The sequence below is a fragment of the Trichosurus vulpecula genome, chromosome 4 (genome assembly GCF_011100635.1).
Source record: "Trichosurus vulpecula isolate mTriVul1 chromosome 4, mTriVul1.pri, whole genome shotgun sequence".
Classification (NCBI taxonomy): Eukaryota; Metazoa; Chordata; class Mammalia; order Diprotodontia; family Phalangeridae; genus Trichosurus; species Trichosurus vulpecula.
Window position 1 is genome coordinate 382,567,994 of NC_050576.1, and position 23,820 is coordinate 382,591,813.

General features: G+C 36.3%; 2 protein-coding genes across 2 annotated transcripts in view; both read right to left on the reverse strand.

Moving 5' to 3' along the window:
* FAM155A (family with sequence similarity 155 member A) overlaps window positions 1–23,820 on the reverse strand; it is a 760,174-nt gene that overhangs the window by 183,868 nt on the left and 552,486 nt on the right. The gene's annotated exons all lie outside the window — the stretch shown is intronic.
* LOC118848972 (NADH dehydrogenase [ubiquinone] 1 alpha subcomplex subunit 3-like) lies at window positions 14,438–14,740 on the reverse strand. The gene has a single exon (XM_036758033.1). It carries the CDS (start codon window positions 14,735–14,737, stop codon window positions 14,483–14,485), a length of 255 nt encoding a protein of 84 aa, XP_036613928.1. The 5' UTR covers window positions 14,738–14,740; the 3' UTR covers window positions 14,438–14,482.

The window sequence follows — 23,820 nt, forward strand, 5'->3', positions numbered from 1 at the left end:
CATGGTTTTGATATATTGCAGGTTGACATAAATTAAATGGGAATTTTGGGGGAGTTTTGTGGAAGTTGCAGATGGCACATGAAGGCCAGCAGACAACACAGAGCCTATGATCAAATATTTTACCCAAATTTAACAATAAGGTACTGTAAACACCCCATAAAAGAGAAAGAAAAAAATCTAGACTTCTCTGGTACAAAGGGAGGGCCAAAAAAATTTTTACACTGGATTTTCCAGGTGATCGGGGCCCCACACTCTAGCCCCTATGATATGGAAGGGAAAACTGTACATCAAATATTAATGAAATATTTATGCAGTGGGGAGAGAAACTGAGCAAGGAAATCAAAGGGTTGACTATTAGAAGAGACTTTAAATATCTGATGCAACATTATCATTTTATAGATAAGAAAAAAGGGATGCAAAGAGGTTAAATTATTAGAGTAAGGTCATGCATATTTAAACAACAAAGTCTAGATTTGAATCCAGGTCTATGATTAAAAATCTAATATTCTTTTGACTATGCCATGTAGGCCATATATAGGCTTAGAAGATTTACAGAACTAAGAACAGAAACATCTGCTGTCTTTTCAGGGCACATATTGTAGGATATGAGGGAAAGCCTCCCAACACTTATCAAATCTGACAACAACATCTTACTTCTGGTAATTCATGCTGGCACCAATGGAACTGCTAGAAGGAATCTAGAAACAATCGAAAAGAGTTCTATGTGCTTAGAAAGAAACTGATGATATTAAGGGCACAGGAACCCATGGAAAGCCACAAAATTCATAAAAGAAGAGAAGATTTGAGAAGCAAGATGAGTTAAAAAGATAGATTCTGAGAACAGTTACTGGATTTCTGGACCATGGTTTCAAATATAGCAATAGTGTATTCTTGGTCAAAAAATGAAATGTATCTAATGAGAGTTGTTAAAAATTTATTAGTCTAGAGATTTGCAAATCTAGCCAAAGGGGCTGAAATCTGAAAAGAAAGGGGATGAGAGAAAAGTAAATGGGTTTATTTACCAAACCATGTACTGAGATTATGTTATTCTGTGACATTTGGAACACTGATAAGAAACTCCAAAAAAGGGTCTAGCTAAAAAGCTTCAAGGGATGTGTTAGCATAAAAAATGCTGATAAAAATTCAGAAAACAAGATTCAAAATGTTAAGAGTATTCTCAAATGTGAAATATCAGTTTTGCATAGTTCCTTCCAACTCTCAAATTCTATAACTCCATAACAGAGTCAAACTCTTATACTAGGTGGATTGTGAAAGGGCAGAAAGCAAACATCATGTGGTTCAGGAGAGAGATAGATAACCTCCAAATGAAGGGATGAGAAAAAGGCATCCTGAAGGAGATGACACTTAAACTGGAGTGAGAAAAGATAGACTAAAGCAGGAAGAGAACTTAGCCAATTGTTACCAAACACCAGATGATGAGGGCCTGAAGTAAGATAGGTAGCAGTAGAAATGAAATGTATGGAATAGAAAGGAGAAATAATGTAGAATGAGGGGGAAAGATTTAACAATTAATGATGTTTGGGAAGAAAAGGAGAAGCGGAGGAGACAAAGATGTTAACACAGTTTAGAGCCCAGATGGCAGGGGGAATGATGGCAACCTTCACAGAAAGAGGGAAGTCAGGAGGAGCAGCTTGAAGGAGAAAATGACGAGTTTGGTTTTGGTTAAGTTTCATTTTGGGTAGAAACAGTGATGTCCAATAGTTAGAAATGTAAGGCAAAGCCTAGGAGAGGCCGAAGGTGAAGATACTGATACAATACAAACAAAAGAGACACATCGTGTGTCTGTGTGTGTGTGCACTGTCATGAGTGTGTGTATGTACATGTATGAGTGCATCTGTATTATAGCCAAGTAAATCAATATTGAAAGACATACCACAAATAAAGAAAATCTATTCATATTGTTTAGAACCATCACCCAAATTTCATAAACGAATCTGTAGCAGAAAATATAGGATGCCATTCTTCAACATTAAAAGTACAATATCCTGGAAATTCAAATGTAATGTCTTCTGCCAGCATGAGGAAAACACAGCCATATGTGTTGCACTGCATCATTAAGCACAATATATTATGCATGTGAGTTCAGGGCTGCATTCTCAATTGGCAATCTGTGCCAATGTATGATGTTGAAAACCATGATCATAAGCATAACTGAAATGCCTATCTTGATAATAACACATAAATATAATTTTGATTTACTATAAGTTTTATTAGGGAAGAGTAGGGAAGAAAAGGGGTAGGTAGCATCAATAATTACTCTCTGAATGATTAATTCTTAAAATCAGCTTTTGGAAAATAAGAACATGTACCTAAAAGACTACTTCATTCATTCATTCAACAAGCATTTATTATATTACATCCATCACTTTTTTTAAAGAAACACTTAATGATTTCTCATGGTCTAAATGAACAAATGCAAAACTTTTTTTTTTTAATTCAGGAATTTAAAATCCTAAGTATTAAAAGTCCAAACTACCTCTCTGACCTCATAACCCACTTTTCTCTATCTTGAACCCTCCACTGTAGACAGGATGGTTTGTCTATTTATTTTCTCCTGACCACTGTTTACTCACTCCTATCTACTTGTTTTTGCATATGCTATGTCTGTCCCCTTTCCACTTTAGGAATGCCCTCTTCCAACCTTTTCTTTCCAATAGAAACTTTTCTTAACATTCAAAGATTGTCTCACTTCTCGCCTCTGCTATGAAGTCTTTTTTGTTCATTTCAACTCAGGGATTTTTCCTTCCTCTGAATTTTGGCATTTATGAATGTCCTGAATTTCTGGTTAATTTTAAATGTTTATTATGCCTTGTCTCCTCAGCTGTACTGTAGGGTTTCAGGGCAAGAAGACTATGTTAGGGATCTACATATCTCCTCCCTCTATCACCTAGCTCGGTGTAGCATATTGTAGTCAGTTCTAAATAAATAGATGGGCCCCTGCTCCAAAATGACAAGAGTGAAATGTACCATTTCAATTTGATAAAATGATTATTAGTCTCATAGACCTAAAGGAAGCACTGAATCAGGGGCTCGACATCTCTCTCCTTTTGAAGTTAGCTGTTAGTGAAACACTTCCCTGCTAATGCAACATTAACTAATGGAAATCTACAGGAATAACGTGTCAGGCTTTTTTCCTCTCCCAGATAGTTTCTTTCCTGCCAATGTTCTCAATGGCATCTAGTAGCCTAAGTATAAATCAAAAAGAAATGTTAATCCCTTCAGAGTCAGGATATTCCAATAACTATGTAAGCGGGCTGAACTGCTCTTTTGGGTTTAGGAGACTCCGGTTTTGTTGGTTTCAATGCCAAATGCATACTAGTATTTTCTATGACAACAGTAGCCACAAGAAACTGAGCATCCACCTTGGATTATAATTTGCTCATTTGCACTTTAATGAATATATTAGTATGCTACATCAGTTCTGCTCTGCTATCATGATAAAACTTGCATTCATATAACCTGTAATCATTTTCACTATAGGCACAATGGAGAAGTTGATTTTAAGTTGACAACTACAAATATTGTTAAATTGTTGCACAGATTTGAGAATTTGCAAATGAGTTGTACAAATATGCAAAAATACAAGGTACAATTAAACGCATTGCAATAGAAATTGAGTGATGATGGCTGGCATGGCACAAATAAAGAGACTTTGAAGGTGGGCACTCTTACACATTCATATATTTAATATTGCAATTAAAATAAATTGAATTGAGGGCAAGGAAACTATCTCAATCTGCCAGTGATATTTGCTTCACTAGGCTTGAGTCTCAACTGGATTCAAATCAGACATATCATATACAAATAAACAAAACTATTTGAGATGAACATTTTAAAGTAACTCAAATTTATCTGATCTTTATCTAAATCTACTGGAAAAATCAAATCTTATTCTATTATGATAATGAAATATGTTGTCACTTTAAATCATTAAAATCATTGAAGACTTGGATGATACATATTAGTTCCAGCCAACTCTTGATTATATGCATATAGATGCTTTGGATTATTCAAGGAATATTTTTTATCACAAGTCTACTGTCTTCCACTAACAATGTCAGTCTACCACTTCCCATCAGCAGTGTACATTTAGAGAGCATAAACTAATGCAATTATTAGCTTAAATACAAGATAAGGGAAAGACACTGCTACAAAATTATATCACAAATTCCAAAACTAAAAAAAAATGACTTCAAAGTTCTATGTGTTCTTCCCTTGCTGTACAACAATGCCCTATATTGCTTTTGCTAATCCCAAATGGTAGTAAATTTTAAAATATAATAAAATATAATTTTAAAATATATACAGTATCATGAAAGCATGTGGACATTTTCACAATTTCATGACCATATGCAATTTCATAAAGCATTTGCTCTTAACGTTAGGGTCACAGATTTGGTTATCTATTCATAGGTCTATAGATAAGTTAATAAATTGGTACTAAACCTACCCCAGATGAAAGTTAATGAGGCCTGAAGCAGACTGGTCATAGTAGGAATGGAATATAGAGAAAGGAAGAGAGAGAAAGTGGAATGGAAAGAAACAGAAGTGGAGGAAGAGTTCTTCATGCATTAGAAAGAATGCTCACTTTGTTAAATTTCTTGAAATTATGATAGTTGAGAGATTCAAGTGGCCCATAAATTCAGTAACTCATTTCTGCTTAAGCCATAACCTCAGAGACAGGTAAAGCGTTTATAATTGCAACAATGTATTTCGGGACAGAGAAGTGTCTAGTCTCATGATGTTGCTGTCATTTTGAATTGCCAGTGTGAAAATTTTATTTCTGATTTAGACTGTTGTCTGGAGCACTGAAAAGTTATCATTTGCCCAAGGTTACATGGCCAGTACATATCAAATGTAGCACCTGAACCCAGGTTTTCCTGACTCTAAAGGAGCCCTTTATTCACTATATCAACATATTTAACCTTAGAACTTCCCAAACTATCACAAACTCAAATTATAATCTTCCCCTAGATACTGAGTTGATTTGAATATGGGACTCTAAAATCAGTTTTCCTGACTTGGTGGGATCAGTCTACCTCTCTATTTCAAAGCTTGGAGACAACAAATTCAAGTGACAATAAACAAGATAGACTAATCATTTTCTTCTGGTCTAATGTGACTGTAATCTTGTAAGTAACTGTGAACTATATGCTAAATTGTTAATGATCTTAATAAACTAAACCTCAAAAAAGGTTCCATTTTGGTTCAAATTGAGATTGTGCTACAATTTAGTGGAACGATGAAATCTCTATATTCTTTTCAATGTGATGTGATCAACAAGTTAGGTCTGACTGATGGACAACTGTTTATAAAGCAAATATACATACATACATACATACATACATACATATATATATATATATGGAAAGAATAAAAATTCTCTTGAAGAACAAATAAAAATGTTTATTCATTTAAAAAAAAGATGTCCTAGTTTTGTTCCTAAATTCTTGACAATAATAATCAGCTAAAAAAGAAAGTTTTTTTTCAAATACCACTTAAAGTATGCTATTTGAAAAGCATCTTTTACAAGGAAAACTAACAATTTAGTCATTAGAACACAAATTTACCTTCCGTTTATATTTTGACATATGCAGGTTTTCCTTTATTTATTAAACAGCTGGCATTTCCAAAAAAAAATCTTCAGTTACGTTTACCTTTTTCTTTCTGTTCTCTCAAAATCCTCTGAGCAGAGTGCTGCAATTTAAAATGTAAAATCATAGAAGTAAACACGGAGTTTGCCTGTCTTAACTGTGAATAAGCCAAATGCACTTTGTCACAACCCCAACAACCACACGTAGGAATCATATCCCAATGTAAAACCCAATTTACAACATATAAAAATCATTTAGCTATTTTTAGTTACATAACATGTTTAAAGAGTTTGATAAGTTCAATAGAAATTTAGTTGACAGCAACAAAAACCAGATACTCCAATTCACATACACACTTACATTCAGAGTTCTGTTACTCACCCTTCTAACTTCTCCTTTCCACTATTCCTTCCTTCTACAATTTACTAGATCCTGCTCTCAGCAGGAAATCAGTTCAACAGTGCTTAAGCATTAGCTTAGAAATCTCCCTGTTGCCAATGGGGCCCTGCAGAGTTGTAAGAGGAATATGAGAAAAGCAAACACTAATGAATATTTTTTTTATCATTTTACCATTCTTTTTAGGACTAGGTGGTCAATAACAAAGAAACAGGGATGGTAGGATTTAGAATAGTTTTGAATTATGCCAAAGTCAATTTTCTTTCCTTTTCACCATAAAAAGAAAAGACATTGTTTATTCAATCCCTACCAAAATTATTTTAAAAAATCTTATAAAGATAGGTGGGCTTTTTATAATAAAAAATGTGATAGTGGGACTTGGAAAATTCTATTTAAAAAAAAAAACTTTACAGACTTTCTCATTTACCATTTGACCTTTTAAAAAAAGTCAATGGTCACTTGAAGGCGAATTTGGTTTATCAGCTCTTGAGCCCACCCAAAGTGCCCTCCTGAGCCCTCTTCTGTTCTCTAAATTCACTCACCTGGTCAGTGAATCAACTCATATGATTTCAATTACCTTCTACATGTGAATAACTACTAATTGTACATCTCCAGTTCCACCTTCTCCTTCTCTATCTGAATTTTTCTCTGGTTTTTATGACTTTGGAGAAAGAAGAACAAAGAAAAAAGGCAGAAAGGGATCACTCTTTTCCTTACTGTCTGTGACAGGTTCCACATCTCAGTAGTGACAATGCCTCTGGCTAGGAATATGGAAGAAAGGTTAACATGTCCAAGATGAGGAATTTTGGAGTATTTGGGGTTTGTTAATATTTATTTAGCTTCATTCTTTTACCTCCAGGGTCAGACAGCAAGTAGGCTGCTTTAAAGATATGAAAGAAACCCTTCTAATAGAATATAATCCCATTAGTGGATCTCTTGACCCAATTGCTTATCGTGTAACTACAAAAACAATGTAGTTAAAATATAATTTTTCCTCATCTCGTTCATTCTCTCATTATTTATGCCAATAGATGGTCTTCCCTACATGCTGAGTACCTTGCAGTTTTGTAGCAATAGTATGGAATTGGAGGTTCAATTAGGAAGCAACAATGGGCATTACAAAAAGCATTGTGGGAGCTATTTATGCTTTTTCCTGCATATTGAAAGCAACAAAACAAGTTATTCAATAAACATAGAAACAGCATTGATGGTCCCAGTGACAAATAGAATGGTGATAATTCAAGAATTCTATTGATGGAAACAATCAAATAATTGTTAGTACTTGCTTACAATTATTTGAGTTGCAAACAGGAGACAGAATTAGTTTAATAGAATCAACTTCAATTCATGAAATGCATCTCTGAGGACTAGTAGTTACCACTAAATTTAGATGCCTATAAACAGGAAGACTAAACTGTTTACTATACTTCTGTCAAATCATAATCATTTTTGTTTTTATCAGACTACAAGCAGAGACTTCCATTATGAAGAATGGTTTCATAAAATTAAATCAATGGAATTTATTTCATCTCCTTCTTATGCATTTATTTTACCTTTTCTTATTGCTTTCTGTTCCACATTGTAGTTCCCTAACATAAACCCTGTACTCCATCTACAAGTAGAAAAAAAGAATAGTATTGCCAGTTGTGGATAATAAGAAGCAAATCTACATTATAGAGTATACCAGTGGATACCCAATTATGACAATATAAATGATTAATTTCTGTTGTTATTACTTTAAGTTTTGTTTTTTTAATCATTTTATACCTTTACTATACATGTGGTCTAGTGGATAGAGATTTGGCCTTCAAGCCAAGAAGACTTGGGTGCAAACCCGATCTCTGACACTTACTGGCTTAGTGACCCTGGAAAAGTCATTAAATCTCTCACTTCTCCAAGGAACTCTCTAAGACAATAAATTGCAGGAAAAATGTCAATTCATATTAGCAAAGGGAGTTTCCTCCACTGAGACTCCTATACCAATGAATCAAAGCTCCCTAATATCATTTAATTATTAGCAGGACTTGCAGTGTGTGTGTGTGTGTGTGTGTGTGTGTGTGTGCGCGCGCGTGTGTGAATGTAAGATGGAGGGGATGAAAAGAACCAAGAATGATACATCAGTGAAAGAACGTGCTGTAAGAATCAGAAAGCTGTTTTCCTTGACTGATTGATTTATTAAAGAATATAATGAAATTTAGGAATTCAAAATATGGACCATGGTTGCTTAACGGGCCTCTGATGTGTGCTAGTTCCAGCTGCATTTTGTATGGGCTGGACAAAGAGTGAATGCTGACATTAAGCACTAACGTAAGGTGAAGAACAGTGTGTTACAGCAGGTCGGTAAGTATTATAATTTCCATTTCATTTAGGAAACTGAAGCTTACAGAGGTCAATTGACTTTGCAATGTCTCCTGTTGCAGGTATACAAAAACAAAAATAAGGGTCTTGATCCATAGGAATTTACTCACTGGGATCTATGATTGTGTGCAGATTGTTCTTTCACTTCCCTAATGTGGCTACAATCTTAACATGTGTCAATCTAAATAACAGGGAATGGGAATAAGAGGTTTACTTCCTTTTTCACTCCTGGCTACTAGCCTCCAAACCCCCCATTCATTTGCCACATACCAATGGCAGAGACCACCAGCCCATGAAAGTATTTCCTGTGATCCCAAGACTCTTTTCGTTATGTTCCACTGCCTCTAACTCAATAAATTTAGTTATTTTACCCAAACTTTGACAACAATTTCACCGTAACCATAGATGTTTTGAATGGTGCAGGGGCAACAAAAGGAATAATAAATAAGGAAGAAAACAGAGAGCAAAACAGGAGAGGAAAGCACACAGGGCGCTATGGAGTAGTATAAACCTGCTAGGAAATGGGGAGGGGGGAGACACAGCAAAATGAAAGCTGCCTTACTCCCGGTGATTAGTCTGACATCAAATATTGACTACATTGAAAAACTAAGTCTGCAGGGTCTGCCTCCTGGGCTCTGCTACTATGTAACTTCTAAAATCATGAAAAGCTGAGGAGAAACATCTCAGATAGTTCTTATAGAGAGGATGTAGGCTGGACAGCCCTGTATCAGCTTATTAGGAACTGAGTTTCAGGCTTTTAGGCTTCCCCAACATCCTTTTCGAGGTAAGGGAATAGAAGAAAAGAAAGCTGCCTTTAATTTCCTGGCTGACTATATCGCTCATGAATAATCTATGTAACTATCATTTCTCCTATCCGACAACATGAAATCAGAAATAGAACAGATATTGGGGGAAAAAAACAAAACCCAAACCTAAACATTTTCCTTCCCCAGTGGAAGCCTTTGTTGAGGAGAGAGATTATATATAAAGTACTAAGTGAACACACATATCATGAAACATTTTGATGAGTCTCCTGGGCTATGTGGGGCTCCCTCCTCAAATCTACTGAGGAGGCACATTTCTACAATGGGTTGATCACTAGGAACAGTTTCCATGGCAAGGAGGATAATGAAAACTATTAAAAACAATTTTTTTACAAAGATAAACTTTGTCAAGTAGCTTTGAGTGCCCTCTTATAGAGTTTTACTCTGTCTTTGGGTAGTCAATTCCACGTAGGAGTCTGATGGTATGGGTTCATTTCCCCCCTCCCAGTTAGGACCAGTAGATTCTCATTCAGCGAATGGTCATCAGGTGCACAAACATGTGTATGAGGTCTTTTTCACACTGGGTGTCTGCTCTGGAGGAAGTCTTTAGTAGAATGATGGTCCCTGGCTTCTTACTTTAAATCCCCAATGGAGTTAATATGCAGTCTTTCAAGTACTGTATGCCTCCATTTATTCTCAGATATAGCTTCTGCTTTGTATGATAGCGTTAGTTATCATGCTCTCCAGCACTGCCTTCATAAGTTCATAGGCTTAGAGCTGGAAGGGACCTCAGCAATCATCTTGTCCAATGCCTTCCCTTTTCAGCTAAGGAAACCAAGGCCAAAGGAGTGATTTATTTAAGGTCGTATAGTAACTGCAAAACCAAGATTTGAATCCAGTTTTTTTTTTCTCAGAATCTCTTTTTTCTCATGATGCTCTTTCCACTTAAACTTAGGCCCCTACGTATTCCAGTTAGTATCACCTCAAAAAAGTATTAAAGCAAAAAAAAACAAATTAAATATGTTTTTACTATTAAAACCTATTCAAGTGATAAGTATAACACAAGAATTCATTATCCCCAGAAGACTCCATTTGTGACAGCATAAAACAAGACCAAAAAGTTAAGTTCTATAATATGTGTTTTCATATTGCTTTGGGAGAAATATCTCCCTCTTTGAGTCCAAGTCGTAGATAGCTAAGGCCAAAGTTGATATACCACAATACAGAAATTATAGAGGTAAAGCAAACAAACAACAACAAAATCCTTAGGTTTTCTTATGCTTAAGCATGTGTTCCTGCTTCAGAAAAACAAAACAAAACAAAACAAAAAACAATAACCCTGTACCAAGGTTAGGCTTCTAACAAGGCTTCTTATATACAAAATTACATCAGAAGAGAACTAATTCTCTAACATATTGCAATCGTGTAGATCCTCTTAGGTTATAAAAATTTTAAAAGACAGATCCACAATCCTGTGCTTCCTTCAATGTCACAAAAGTTGAACTCCCTTACTTAGTCACTCATAATCTCATACTTCCCTCATGGAAATAAACCTAGTTAAACAGACTTTATAGGTAACCTAAATCAGGTTGCAGAATAAATTACATTTAGAAAGTTCATGAGGGGCTGATGGAGGTTGAAGGGATTTATATGTTGCCAAGATAATGAAAGAGTAGGGGATGGTTGGGATTCTTCTTAGGAAGGTCGAATTCCCCATTAGGGTCTCCCTGAGGAATGTCAGTCCTTAACACTATTATTCCACAAATCAGGGTTTGGTCAGGTGATATTAAGATTAACAGAAGACAGACTTTCAGCAGGAATGGCCCTGAGCCCCAAATAATAAAAATTAATAAAATGAAATTTAAAAAAAAAGTTAAATCTCATCACAAAATTCTGTTTCCCTAAAAATGTAATTTTGAGAATAAAAATTAAGGGATGTTTATTTGAGCCTCAGGATATCTCATGCATTCTCTAGTAATAAACTGAAGGAGGATTTGAAAATATACACGTACACTAAAAACAAACAAACAAAAAACAACTTGTTAATTTTTATGAGTGCAAATTAAAACAAACTGCTTGGCAAGAGGGGAAAAGTGATCGTGTTCTAGCATGCTGGAAAGAATACCATTTTCTTTGGAACACCAGGCTCTTACTTTTGAAAGCCTAAATGCTTATCAGCCCAAGGCAAAAGATATGCAAATCTGTGAACTTGACAAGCAGAAAAAAACCCTGTGTTTTGTTTCCTTAGCTTCCAAATGGCTGTTGTGGGAAGGAGAAATGACTTGTGCAAATACAAGTCTAAAAGACTGATCACTAGGCATTCAAGATCCAATATATCATATACATACAGCAAGACAGTTCAGGTTTTGCCATTAGGACATTCAGAAATTTGCAATGGGGGGTAGGGGTGGTGTGGGGAAGGGTGCTTTCCCGCTTAGAAAAAAAAAAGTATGGATTTTCTGAGTCTCCAAGGAAGGAATTCAAACACATTCATGAGAACATTTGTTCGTTACAGACACACTAGATCAAAGATTTAGAACTGGAAGTAACCTTAAACATCATCTTTTCTCAACTTCCTCACTTTTACAGATGAGAAAACTGAGGCCCAGAGAGGTAGGTGACTTACCCTGATATTAAATCTCCCTCCACCTTACTTTTTTTTTTCCCCTGCAGGGCACTCTCAGTTCAGATCTTAAGAATCATTCTGAAGAATTACTTTGGTACTTTACATAGAAGTTGGATTACCTTGGCATGAATTAGCCAGTTGATTTTTAATATGCACAAGAATAAATGCATTAGATATCTTTATTTAAAAAAAAAAAACCCTGCACATTTGGGTATAATTTAGGGGAACTTGCCTTGGTTTGTCTGTGCTTTGTTCAGGCCTAGAGCAAAACAATCAGCATAGAGTTAAGAGAAGAGCTGTGGAACTGAAAATCTAGAATCTGGGTCCTAACTCTGTGAGCTTCACCTTTTTCATTTATAAAATAACAGCTGACAATAACAGCAGGTATTTGTAGAGTCTTGTGTCAGGAATGGCCACAAGAGGGCAATATGAGCCCATATAAAAGACAAGATCTTTTTTTCATCCTATAGAAAATAACAGAAACCACATAGAAACCAAAATTCCAAAATCAGTGGCCAAAATAATTTGAGTATGGGTGATGGGTGAGGGTTAATGGCACCAACAGATGGGTCTGTTTTTTCTGTTTTGTTGCAATAATGTGTGTGTGTGTGTGTGTGTGTGTGTGTGTGTGTGTGTGTGTAAAATCTCTATAAGAATTCTAGCACTATTGGGATCCAACCAATTACTCTTCAAGAATAATAAAGCTACCTAAAACCAATGTTTTTCTTTCAGAATCCATCAATTTTAGGACAACATGGAATATTCCCAAATGGCTCTACTATTACTACTACTACTACTTTTTTTGTTTCATTTTCCTAAATGAATTCTTGTCTGCATTCCTTCCTACTTAATCATAGTCATTTGACTTAAGAAAGCTACTCTTGACATTTCTACAACCCCAAGCCATTGCAGTCACTGGAAATCTTTATTACATACTTCATTATCTGAACAAGTTCTTCCATGAACAATTTGGTGACATCAATACTCCCCTTAGATTCTTTTTTCATAGAGACAACCAAACAATTCCCTCACTGAAAGAGAATGGACTGGTTTGAGCTCATTTGAACAGTAGATTTTACTTCCTCCTCTGTGAAGTGAAGTGGTTGGACAAGATGATCTTAATATCTTTTTGAGAATACATTAGAAGATATTTGAAGCATTTCCCTGAATTGTAGGTCTGAAAGAATTCACCACCCAGCACTTGCCTAGTGGACAGTTCCCTGTGCATACTAGCATCACAGAATGTTGGAGTAATGTGGCACCCTGGAAGTCATCAGTCCAACCCTTCACTACAGACCAAATCCACTGAAAATATTTTGGTGGGACCTGGAGTTCTATCTATTAAGATTTTCCCGGTTAATCCCATTTTACATATTTGCCTGTATTTGTATATGAATATTTTTATTCACAGCTGGGTAGTGCAATGGATAGAATTCTCAGCCTATAATCAGGAAGAGCTGATTTCAAGTCTGGCCTCAGTCACTTAGTAGCTGTGTGACCCTTGGGAAATCACCTAACCCTCTTTGCCTCAGTTTCCTCATCTGTAAAATGAGCTTGAGAAGGAAACGGTAAACCACTCCAGTATATTTGCCAAGAAAAATCCAACTGGGTTCATGAAGAGTCAGACACAAGTGAATAGCATTTTTTAAACCCTTAACAAATGTAAGTAATAGGTACCTCCAAGTTCAGTGTGTTTGTAACATATTTGAAAGCTTGAAAGTAGGTTAGTTTTCCTGTTACTTAAAAATGAGGAAAATAAAGGCCTAGGAAAAGAAATGATTTTTTAAAATCATACTCACAAATCAGAAGACCTTCAAAAAATAGTTTCTAAATATTGTTACATTCTATTTTTTTATTTTTTTCATTATTATTCAATATTTTAGTTTTCAACATTGATTTCCACAAGATTTTGAGTTACAAAATTTCTCCCCATTTCTGCCCTCCCCCCCACTCCAAGATGGCCTATATTCTGATTGCCCCATTCCCCAGTCAGCCCTCCCTTCTGTCACCCCACTCTCCCCCATCCCCATTCCCCTTACTTGCTTGTAGGGCAAGATAGATTTCTATGCCACATATATCTTATAATATATATAATATATTATATATATTATATAATATATCTTATTTCCCAGTTGCATGCAAAACCAACTTTTTTTGAGCATCTGCTTTTAAAACTTTGAGTTCCAAAATCTCTCCCCTCTTCCCTTCCACCCACCTTCCCTAAGAAGGCAAGCAATTCAACATAGGCCACACATGTATCATTATGTAAAATACTGCCACAATAATCATGTTGTAAAAGACTATATTTCCCTCCATCCTATCTTGTCCCCCTTTATTCAGTTTTCTCCCTTGATCTGGTCCCTTTTCAAAAGTGTTTGCTTTTGATTACCTCCTCCCCGTATCTGCCCTCCCTTCTATCATCTCCCCTTTTTTATTCCCTTCCCCCTACTTTCCTGTGGGGTAAGATGCCCAATTGAGTGTGTATGTTACTCCCTCCTCAAGTCAAATATGATGAGAGCAAGATTCACTCATTCCCTCACCTATCCCCTCTTTCCTTCCAATAGAACTGCTTTTTTCTTGCTACTTTTATGTAAGATAATTTACCCCATTCTATCTCTCCCTTTCTCCCTCTCTCAATATATTCCTCTCTTATCCCTTAATTTGATTTTTTTTTCCAGGAGAAGACAGGATGTTTATTGGGGGACAGGGGGCAGGTGGAGGATTCACAGATTCTTCAGCCATTGGAGAGAAGGCCCCTGGGGATCCTGGGGGTGGCTGGGGATGCCAGGCATGTTGCCATCATCTCGGACGGGAACGGGGTAGTTGTAGGGGGTCGCACGGTTGATCATGCCTGCGTACTTGGTATAGGGGCTCAGGGGGGGCACGAGCAGAGCCAGGGTACCGACGGCGAAGGACGCGGCCAGCACTGGCTCCTTGGCCCAGGCCTCCTTCAGGAACCGGCCCAGTCTGCCCGCCATGTTGGCCACTTTGATTTTATTTTTTAGATATCATCCCTTCATTTTCAACTCACCCTGTGCTTCTGCCTATATATGTATGTATGTATGTATATATATGTACATTCCCTTCAACTACCCTAATACTGAGAAAGGTCTCATGAATTACACACCTCATCTTTCCATGTAGGAATGTAAACAAAAGAGTTCAACTTTAGTAAGTCCCTTATGATTTCTCTTTCCTGTTTACCTTTTCATGCATCTCTTGATTCTTGTATTTGAAAGTCAAATTTTCTATTAAACTCTGGTCTTTTCATTGAGAAAGCTTGAAAGTCCTCTATTTTAGTGAAAATCTATATTTAGCCTTGGAGCATTATACTCAGTTTTGCTAGGTATGTGATTTTTGGTTTTAATCCTAGCTCCTTTGACCACCAGAATATCATATTCCAATTCCTTTGATCCCTTAATGTAGAATCTGCTAGATCTTGTATTATACTGATTGTGTTTCCATAATACTCAAATTGTTTCCTTGTGGCTGCTTGCAATATTTTCTCCTTAACCCAGGAACTCTGAAATTTGGCTACAATATTCCTAGGAGTTTTCTTTTGGGGATCTTTTTCAAGAGGTGATCAGTGGATTCTTTAAATTTCTATTTTACCCTCTGGTTGTAGAATATCAGGGCAGTTTTCTTTGATAATTTCTTGAAAGATTATGTCTAGGTTCTTTTTTTGATCATGGCTTTCAGGTGGTCCAATAATTTTTAAATTATCTCTCCTGGATCTATTCTCCAGTTCAGTGGTGTTTCCAATGAAATATTTCACATTGTCTTCCATTTTTTTCCTTCCTTTTGTTCTGTTTTATGATATCTTGATTTTTCATAAAGCTACTAGCTTCCACTTGCTCTAATCTAATTTTTAAGGTGGTATTTTCTTCAGCGGTCTTTTGGACTTCCTTTTCCATTTGGCTAATTCTGCCTTTCAAGGCATTCTTCTCCTCTTTGGCTTTTTGGAGCTCTTTTGACATTTGGGTTAGTCTATTTTTTAAGGTGCTATTTTTTTCAGTATATTTTGGATCTCCTTTAGTGAGTCGTTGACTTGTTTTTCATGGTTTTCTTGCATCACTCTCATTTTTCTTCCCAATTTTTCCTCTACTTTTCTTAGTTGTTTTTCCAAATCCTTTTTGAGCTCTTCCATGGCCTAAGATCAATTCATATTTTTCTTGGAGGCTTTTGATGTAGGCTCTTTGACTTTGTTGACTTCTTCTAGCTGTATATTTTGATCTTCTTTGTCACCAAAAAAGATTCTATAGTCTGAGTCTGAGTTTGAGTCTGAGTCCTTCTGCACTGCCTGGACATGTTCTCAGACAACTACTCGATCTTTGAGCTTTTTGTCAGGGTATGACTGCTTGTAGAGTACAGAGTACTTTGTCCCAAGCTTTAGGGACTGTGCTGCTATTTTCAGAGCTACTTCTACTCCAGTGTCACTGAAAGCTCTGCCACAGCAGCACTCCTTCTCCCCCAAGAAGCACCAACCTGGACCGTCACCCAGATCTGAGCAGGGCACAGCAAGAGAATCTGCCTCTGCTCCCACAAAGCACTCCTTGCACTCCTGCTCCCATTTGCCACATGATTCCTCCCACCATGTGAGCCAGGGACTCCTGAAGCAGCTGATGCTGGAGCTCTGGAAGCAGCCACAGGAGCTTCCTGCTGTTGCTGCCTCCACCACCGTGCCACCTGCACCACCCCTGCTCCACCTCCAGCACCCCCAGGGCTGGGGCCAGACTGCTCTCACCGGGATCAAGCAGTTTTCCCACTAACCTTGGGCAAGTCACTTAATTGCTATTTACTTCAGTTTCTTCAACTGTAAAATGGAGACAATTCAGTGAAATAATATTAATAAAGTGCTTGGCAGAGTTCCAAGTCAGCTAGGTCTTTGGTGTAACTGCCACAGCTCAATGATTCATGGCCCTACGGCCTGCTCTGCCTGACTCTGGTTGGTCTTGGCCTGGCCCACGCTGAGCTGAGCTCTGCTGTCAGCGCAGTGCGATAGACCCTTCTCAATGACTATCCAGGCTTTCCTGGGCTGGAGACCTGCTTCTCTCTGCTGTTTCGTGGGTTCCACAACTCTAGAATTTTTCAGAGCCATTTTTTACAGGTGTATGGAGGGATTTGGGGCAGAGCTTAAGCAGGTCCCTGCTTTCCAGCTGCCATCTTGGCTCCACCCCCATATTGTTACATTCTAGATGAGGAAGAGAGTATGACGGTGTTTAATTTTGTTTTGTTTGCACTATATCTATGTAAGGAGCTCTTAGGAAGACACTACCGTTATCAATGCAGATCATTAACTACTCTGAAATGGGAGTTGTCCAAGGTACTGACCCAAGGTCACACAGCAGCCACTATGAGTCTGAGGTAAGAATTGAGCCCAGGTCTTCCTTACTTATAAGTCAGTTCTCTATACTCTGCTCTTGCTACCTATGCTATAATTTTTATTTATTATTTTTATTATTGTAACAGAGAAGCAGATTCCACACCTCTTTAGGACTCGGTTTTCCCATCTGTAACATAAATGGGTTGAACTGGATGACCTTTAAAATCCTTTCATCTCTAAATCTATAATCCTGTAATCCCATGATTGTCTACACAATGGCAACTCAAAAGAATGTTTTGGACAAAAAGTCAAGATTACTATTATTTGGGAGAACCGTTATTCTTTGGTTACACTATGAACAAGGTAATGACCATTACTGTGGGTGAATAAAGCATGGCTAAAAGTCCCCCTTTGTCTATATTTAAACAGATTCGTTATTGCTTTTTTATGTAGTTTAAGGGGCCATTGTGAGAAGGGAATTAGTTTATCTTAACAGACCACCTTGGTCCTTACAAACAGCCTCTGAGAGGTCCCTTTCACTTGTACCTCAACAACCACTTCATGTTCTGGTGATTGACAACCCAGAAATAACCATAGTAGTAGGCTGCTAATTAATTATAGCTTCTCTTATCACCATGGAGACAGCCTAAAACAAATAACAATGCTTTTAAATGTCCTATTCCCAAACCAGGACTCTATTTTGTTATTGCTATAGTAACTCCCCATTAGTTTCTGAAAATTATCTTGAATGTCTAGGTTTCCACAATGTTTAAATGGTAATTTATTGTTTTTCTCCTCCCCACTCCCCACTGGCCTCCAATGCACATCATACCCTTAGATTACAGGGGATAAGTGGGCTGAGGAGGATGAGGGGAAAGAAATGAAATGAAATCAAATATGCAAAGTTGAACTCCGTGTCCTCATCAGGTCTGGCACAGAATTAAACAGTTCGAGCTTTAACTAAGGGGCTTTGCTAATCATCTTAGAACTTTGTCATCTGGATTGAGTTCCTCACGAATTAATTATAGAGACCTGCTCCCAAGATTATGTACACCTAGAACAGGGAAGCTCTAGAGCAGTTGGTACAAGAGATCCCACTATTAAATGTTCAGTGTGAGTATTTACACCTCAGAGATAGGCGCATGCTAGAAATCAGGGCTTGATATATTGTTTTTTCTGCTTTTCTAGAATTAAGAAAATGATGTTAACCAGCACACTGCTGACCTAGAGTATCTTTTCTTTGCTATCTGCTAGTCTATTTCCAAGAAGCTTTCTCTTATGAACTACACATTACTCTGATGGCTCTCTCATTCCATGTCTGCCTCCAGGAATGTCTGCTCTGACCACTCTGATACTTCATTGTGGTGTAGAGCCAGTGACCTTGTATGCTGAAGCACAAGGCTAGGGAGGTATAACATCCAGTAGATTATACTTTGGATTATAGATTTATGGCTAGGGAGAACCTGCTCTGTCATTTAGCTCAACTTTCTGATTTTGCAGATGAGAAAAGTCAAAGGTAGTAAATGGAGAAAGCAAAAATGTGGACACGCTCTCCTGGCCCCAAATCCAGGCCTCTTTCTATAGTATCATGGTACCTATCTCCAAGCTGGAAATTATTCTAATATAGTCAGGACAATAGACTACCCAGTGGGCAAAGACCAGTCTTGGATGAAGAGGCAAACCACTAGAACTTTGACTCACAGGTGATGAATTCTTCTGCCAAAGTGACCCAGTACTAAACTAAGTCTCAGATACATGACTTAAAAAGACACCCCCTAAACAAAAGGCAGCTTATTACAGTATATTTGTCTATTTCAAGAGTACTAATGGGCCGGAGTTCTATTCACTGTTCAGCTTGACTGTCTACTATACTATTTCTTAACACTGAAGTGAAGAAAAAGCCACTTCCTGAATAAATAATCAAGACCTATATTTTCCTATGTATTAAAGAGATGTCTTTGAGCTCAAAGATAAAAAGTCCATGAAAAAAACAACCAAACAATAAATGTTGCTTGCCCACTGTGACCTTTCTAATACTGGAAATGTAATTGCATTCTCCATGGCCATAAAAACAATATCTTTCATTACCAATTTGCTACATAATTATTTGTGCTTTTTCTAGGTCATTTAATGAGCATAACTTCTGAAATAAAAAGGCATTGATGCACTTAAATGCCCACAATCTTCACATTAGAATAACATAATACAAAAATCTAGCAAACTTTCAGGGTTTTATGTAATTGAAATTACTTATTGCTTCATAGTTTTACTTGGAGGATAGATTTCAGAACTCTACCAATTGTTGTGACGGCATTGATTATAAAAACAAGGAACTACAAGCCTAGAAGAAATTGTCTAGGAGAGATGGTTAGATAGACAATCTTAAGAAACAAGACTTTGATTCACTCTCTATAACCGCAAAAAAGAATGAGGCACTTCAAAGAGGTAAAGGTATTTTCAAGCAAAAATAAAAATGATAGGAACTAATATTTATATACAACCTAATATACGCAAAGAACTAGGTTATTGGTGTTCAGTCATGTCTGACTCTTCATGACCCCATTTGGGTTTTTCTTGGCAAAGATACTGGAGTGGTTTGCTATTTCCTTCTCTAGATCATTTTACAGAAGAGGAAACTGAGGCAAAGAGGGTTAAGTGACTTGCCCAGGACCACACAGTTACTAAGTCAGACTTGAACTTAGGAAGATGAGTCTTCCTGACCTCAGGCCCAGCACTGTATCCACTGAGCCAAGTAGCTGACTTGGAACTCTGCAAAGCACTTTATTAATATTATTTCATTGGATAATCTCCATTTTACAGTTGAGGAAACTGAAATAAATAGCAATTAAGTGACTCGCCCAAGGTTGTAGAGAGTCTCAGCCTGGATATGAATACTGTACTCTTAGTCTATCATGCTATCCACTGCACCATGTAGCTGCCTGCCTCAGTATCAATATATATCAAGTATTTTGTGAATGTACACTAAACAAATAAATAAGCTTACTTATTCAGTCCAAACCCATTCCTCTCTCTAACTGTGTGCTGATTTTTTTTTTTATCTTTGGTGAGATTTTGGCAAGCCTGAAATTCTAGAACTTTCTTTTATGCTAAATAAATGGCAAAATTAGAAAGGAAAAGAAGGCATAGGAGAAGTGTGCAACACTTCAATAAATGAAATAATATTTTTGAAGTTGATTATGGAATTTTTCTACTTGTATATCAGAATTTGAGGATAAAAACACTGGCAATTTCAAGCCATAAATATGATAATGACTAATTTGTCACATTTTTCTGAATAGACTATAGATTAAAGATTTCCTTTCATCATTCCATCAACCCTTCTATTGCCTCTGATTTTGAGTTATTTTAATGCCAACTTGGACTCTTACAGAGATAAGCTAGTGATTTCCAGAAGGAAAAAGACACTTGAGATGAGTTGAATAGCATACCCATAGCTATTTTCCTAATTAATTTATTAATAACTTGAAAAACTTTTGGACCATATGTTCATAGAATAAAAGAAAGGCAAAGTGAATATAAAAGGAGTTACATTAATAATATAAAATTTGAGATCTTGTAGCATTAAAACCTTTCATGTAAAATGTAGGCTATAAAAATGTCATCACAAATAAGTAGAGATTTTAATGCAAGGAGCTTAATCTGGTAAACTATTTATGGACTTCATCGTGCCCAATATGGAAGAACTAGTTACCAAAGTCCAAATTCAAAGAAACTTGGGAAGAAGTTTTTGTGATAGATAAGAAAGGGGAAAAAAACTGGCCTTGACTATAGAATTAGAGAAAATAGATTCCAGAGTTCAGTAAAAATAGGTATGGAAATTACAGCTAAGAATTATATAAAGAAAATCAGTACTGAGGGATGGGATATTCTCTGGAATGAAATTCTAATGACATATATACAAATGATGAAAATTAAAAGTCAAGGAGAATCTATCTAGATATAGATAGGGATGGGATGAACACAGAAGACTGGCAGGGTCCTATAAGAATAACATCTGGAAAACAGTTTGGCAAAGAGTCAATGCAAAGTAACTGAATTGGCACAAAATGGGGCAGCCGTTGAAAATCTGAAATAATTTATGCATAACCAAAAAGTAATTTGATTTCAAATTGAGGAACGCAGTACTTATTCTTACATTTTTAATACATTTCTCTTCTTTTCCAGGAGTTTATTTTAAATCAATTTGAAACTATTTTATTAAAACCTGAATTGGGAGGAGCTGGAAAGTTGTATACTTTCTCTCACCAACGTTCTGATCTGCGCTTTATGAGAGTGATAAACTATTTTAGTGGCTGATGCAAAATTGTTATCCTGCAATGTTTTCTAATGTACAATTAAATTTTAGGAAACTTTAGAATGGATAAAAATTAAAAATATGGAATCCAAGGCTAATAGTCTAAATGACTTGCCCAAATTCATGGAGCTAGTAATAAGCAGATGAGGGAATGGAGGGAATTAGGACAGCAAGTGTTAATTGTGGCAATTTAGTGAACCACTCTGACTCTATCTTGTGACTCAATTCTGGAGCTAGCTCAGTCCCCTTTCTATTCAATTGTGAGTCTGCTCCAACTTCTGTCTTGTGAGAAAACTTTATTCAATGGTGGGTATTGCAAGAAAACCTCATTGCATTGTTTGAACCTAAATTGGTGTGGCTAGGAAACTGCACCACCCTGCTGTTTAGAGACTTTTAACTAAGCACCTTGCTTATGCAACCAGGAACCTAGTATGATCCAAAGATTGATGCAAGGAATTTTCTCACAAATATCTCAAGCAAGCCCTATGTGTTATCTGAAAACTAGCCCTATACTCATCGATCAATTATTGTTTCCATATGCCTTTGATTATTTACAGACATCTGAGGGGGAATGGGACACCTTTTTTGCTGATTTCAGGGAATTTCACCTGTTAACCCTCCCTCTCCCAACTTGGAAAATCCTTAATCTTTCATCCAATTAGAAATCAGATTACTTAATCTATTATTGTTTCCTTCAAATTCATTGGCCTTATTTGATTAATTGTTTTTAACTTATAAAAACCTGTATCTCCCTGCATTCTGGGTTCAGGCCTAAGCAGAGGAGGTGAACCAGTTCTGATTTGTTTGCCAACTGGCAAACATTGCTTAATGAATTGAAATACTCAGCAACTTGAACCTTTGTTTCCTCAGTCATATCATCTTTCACCTGCCACACAGACATTCTCAAATCTGACTCCTTTAATTTCAAATCCAATTCTCTTTTCAGATGCTATACTTCACAAACTTTCTTAACAAAATTTAATTATCATTTAAATCTTTATATATTTGCTATTATTTTAAATGCACAATACCTCTTCTTTGAAAATAAGTTATTTAGCAGAAAGAATGATTCAAGAGAAAGAAAGAGTTAGGAAAAATTTTATCTTCAATCATACACTAGAAAGAAATTAATGTTCTAGGTCTTATTTTGAAAAAAAAAAGATGTTCCAAAAAAACTTTTAAAAGAATCAGATACAGAGTACATTTTTTTTTCTTTTTTAAGACAGCTAGAGGGTGTGGTGGATACCTGGATATGGAGTTAGGAAGACCTGAAAGTTTGAATCCTGCCTCAGATACTTATTAATTGTGTGACTGTAGACATCCCTTGATCCCTATCTGCCTTTTTCTGCATTTCTAAAATGGGAAGGATAATAGCATTTTCCTCCCAGGATTGTTGTGAGGATAAAATGAGATAACATTTGTAAAGTGCCTTGCAAACCATAAAGTGCTATGTAAATATTAGCTGTCATTCTTATTGAGTCTCAAAAAGAGGAAAGGAATAATTATATTTGGAAATACCTAATTTTTATTCACTTAGATTATGATTTAAAACAAGAAATTCTCATAAATTTAAATGAAAGGGGAGATGATACTATAGGAACAAATAATTTCTTCAAAATGAATTGTGACCAAAGCAATAGAGATATTTAATTGGCTTCTTCAGTTCCCAAGTTTACATGATGAACCAGTCTTATTTTGCTGGTGATTCTGATTGCCAAGAAGTTCCTGGAGAGTATCTCTCTAAAGGACATAAAAAGTTTTTCTGCCATCTTATCCCATTCATATACAGAGTAGTTTTATAGCATATCTTCTCATTCTTATCACTCAGTGATGATACTTAATATGAACCAAAGGGTTCACTCTTAAGGCCAAATACAAAAACAAAAACTAGAACAAACAAACAAAAAACCAGGACAATGAACTCTTCCTGCAATCTCAGAAGTCCATTAGAGATGGACTTCTGAGAGAAAAGGAAAAAGAAATAGAAAAGAATTAGCTTTAGAACTTAGCCAGAGAACTACCTAGCTACTTTCCAGTATCAAGCAAAGAGTCTTCATATTAACATCGACAAAAAGACAATTGCAAATTCAGTCATGAAAGTAAATAGATCTACTTATCAAGCCTCAGATTTGTAATCTTTTATGGATTCTTTTTTCACTGTGCAAAATTTCTTGGGAAACTGCAAAGCTTGTCAAAGGCTATCAAAATTAAAAACTATTCAATGTTAAACGACACCTAAAATATTTTCTTTCTAAATTTCAATTTTAACCCAACTTTTAGTTTATCTATGATGAATGTAGACCATTTTTTGATAAGGTAAGCATAATTGTGCTCGTCTGGAAGGAGGAGCTGAAGGGAAAATGGAAGATGAAAACTCCATGCAATGGGGATAGGTGGGGAACTTTTAATTCACAAAGAGCAAA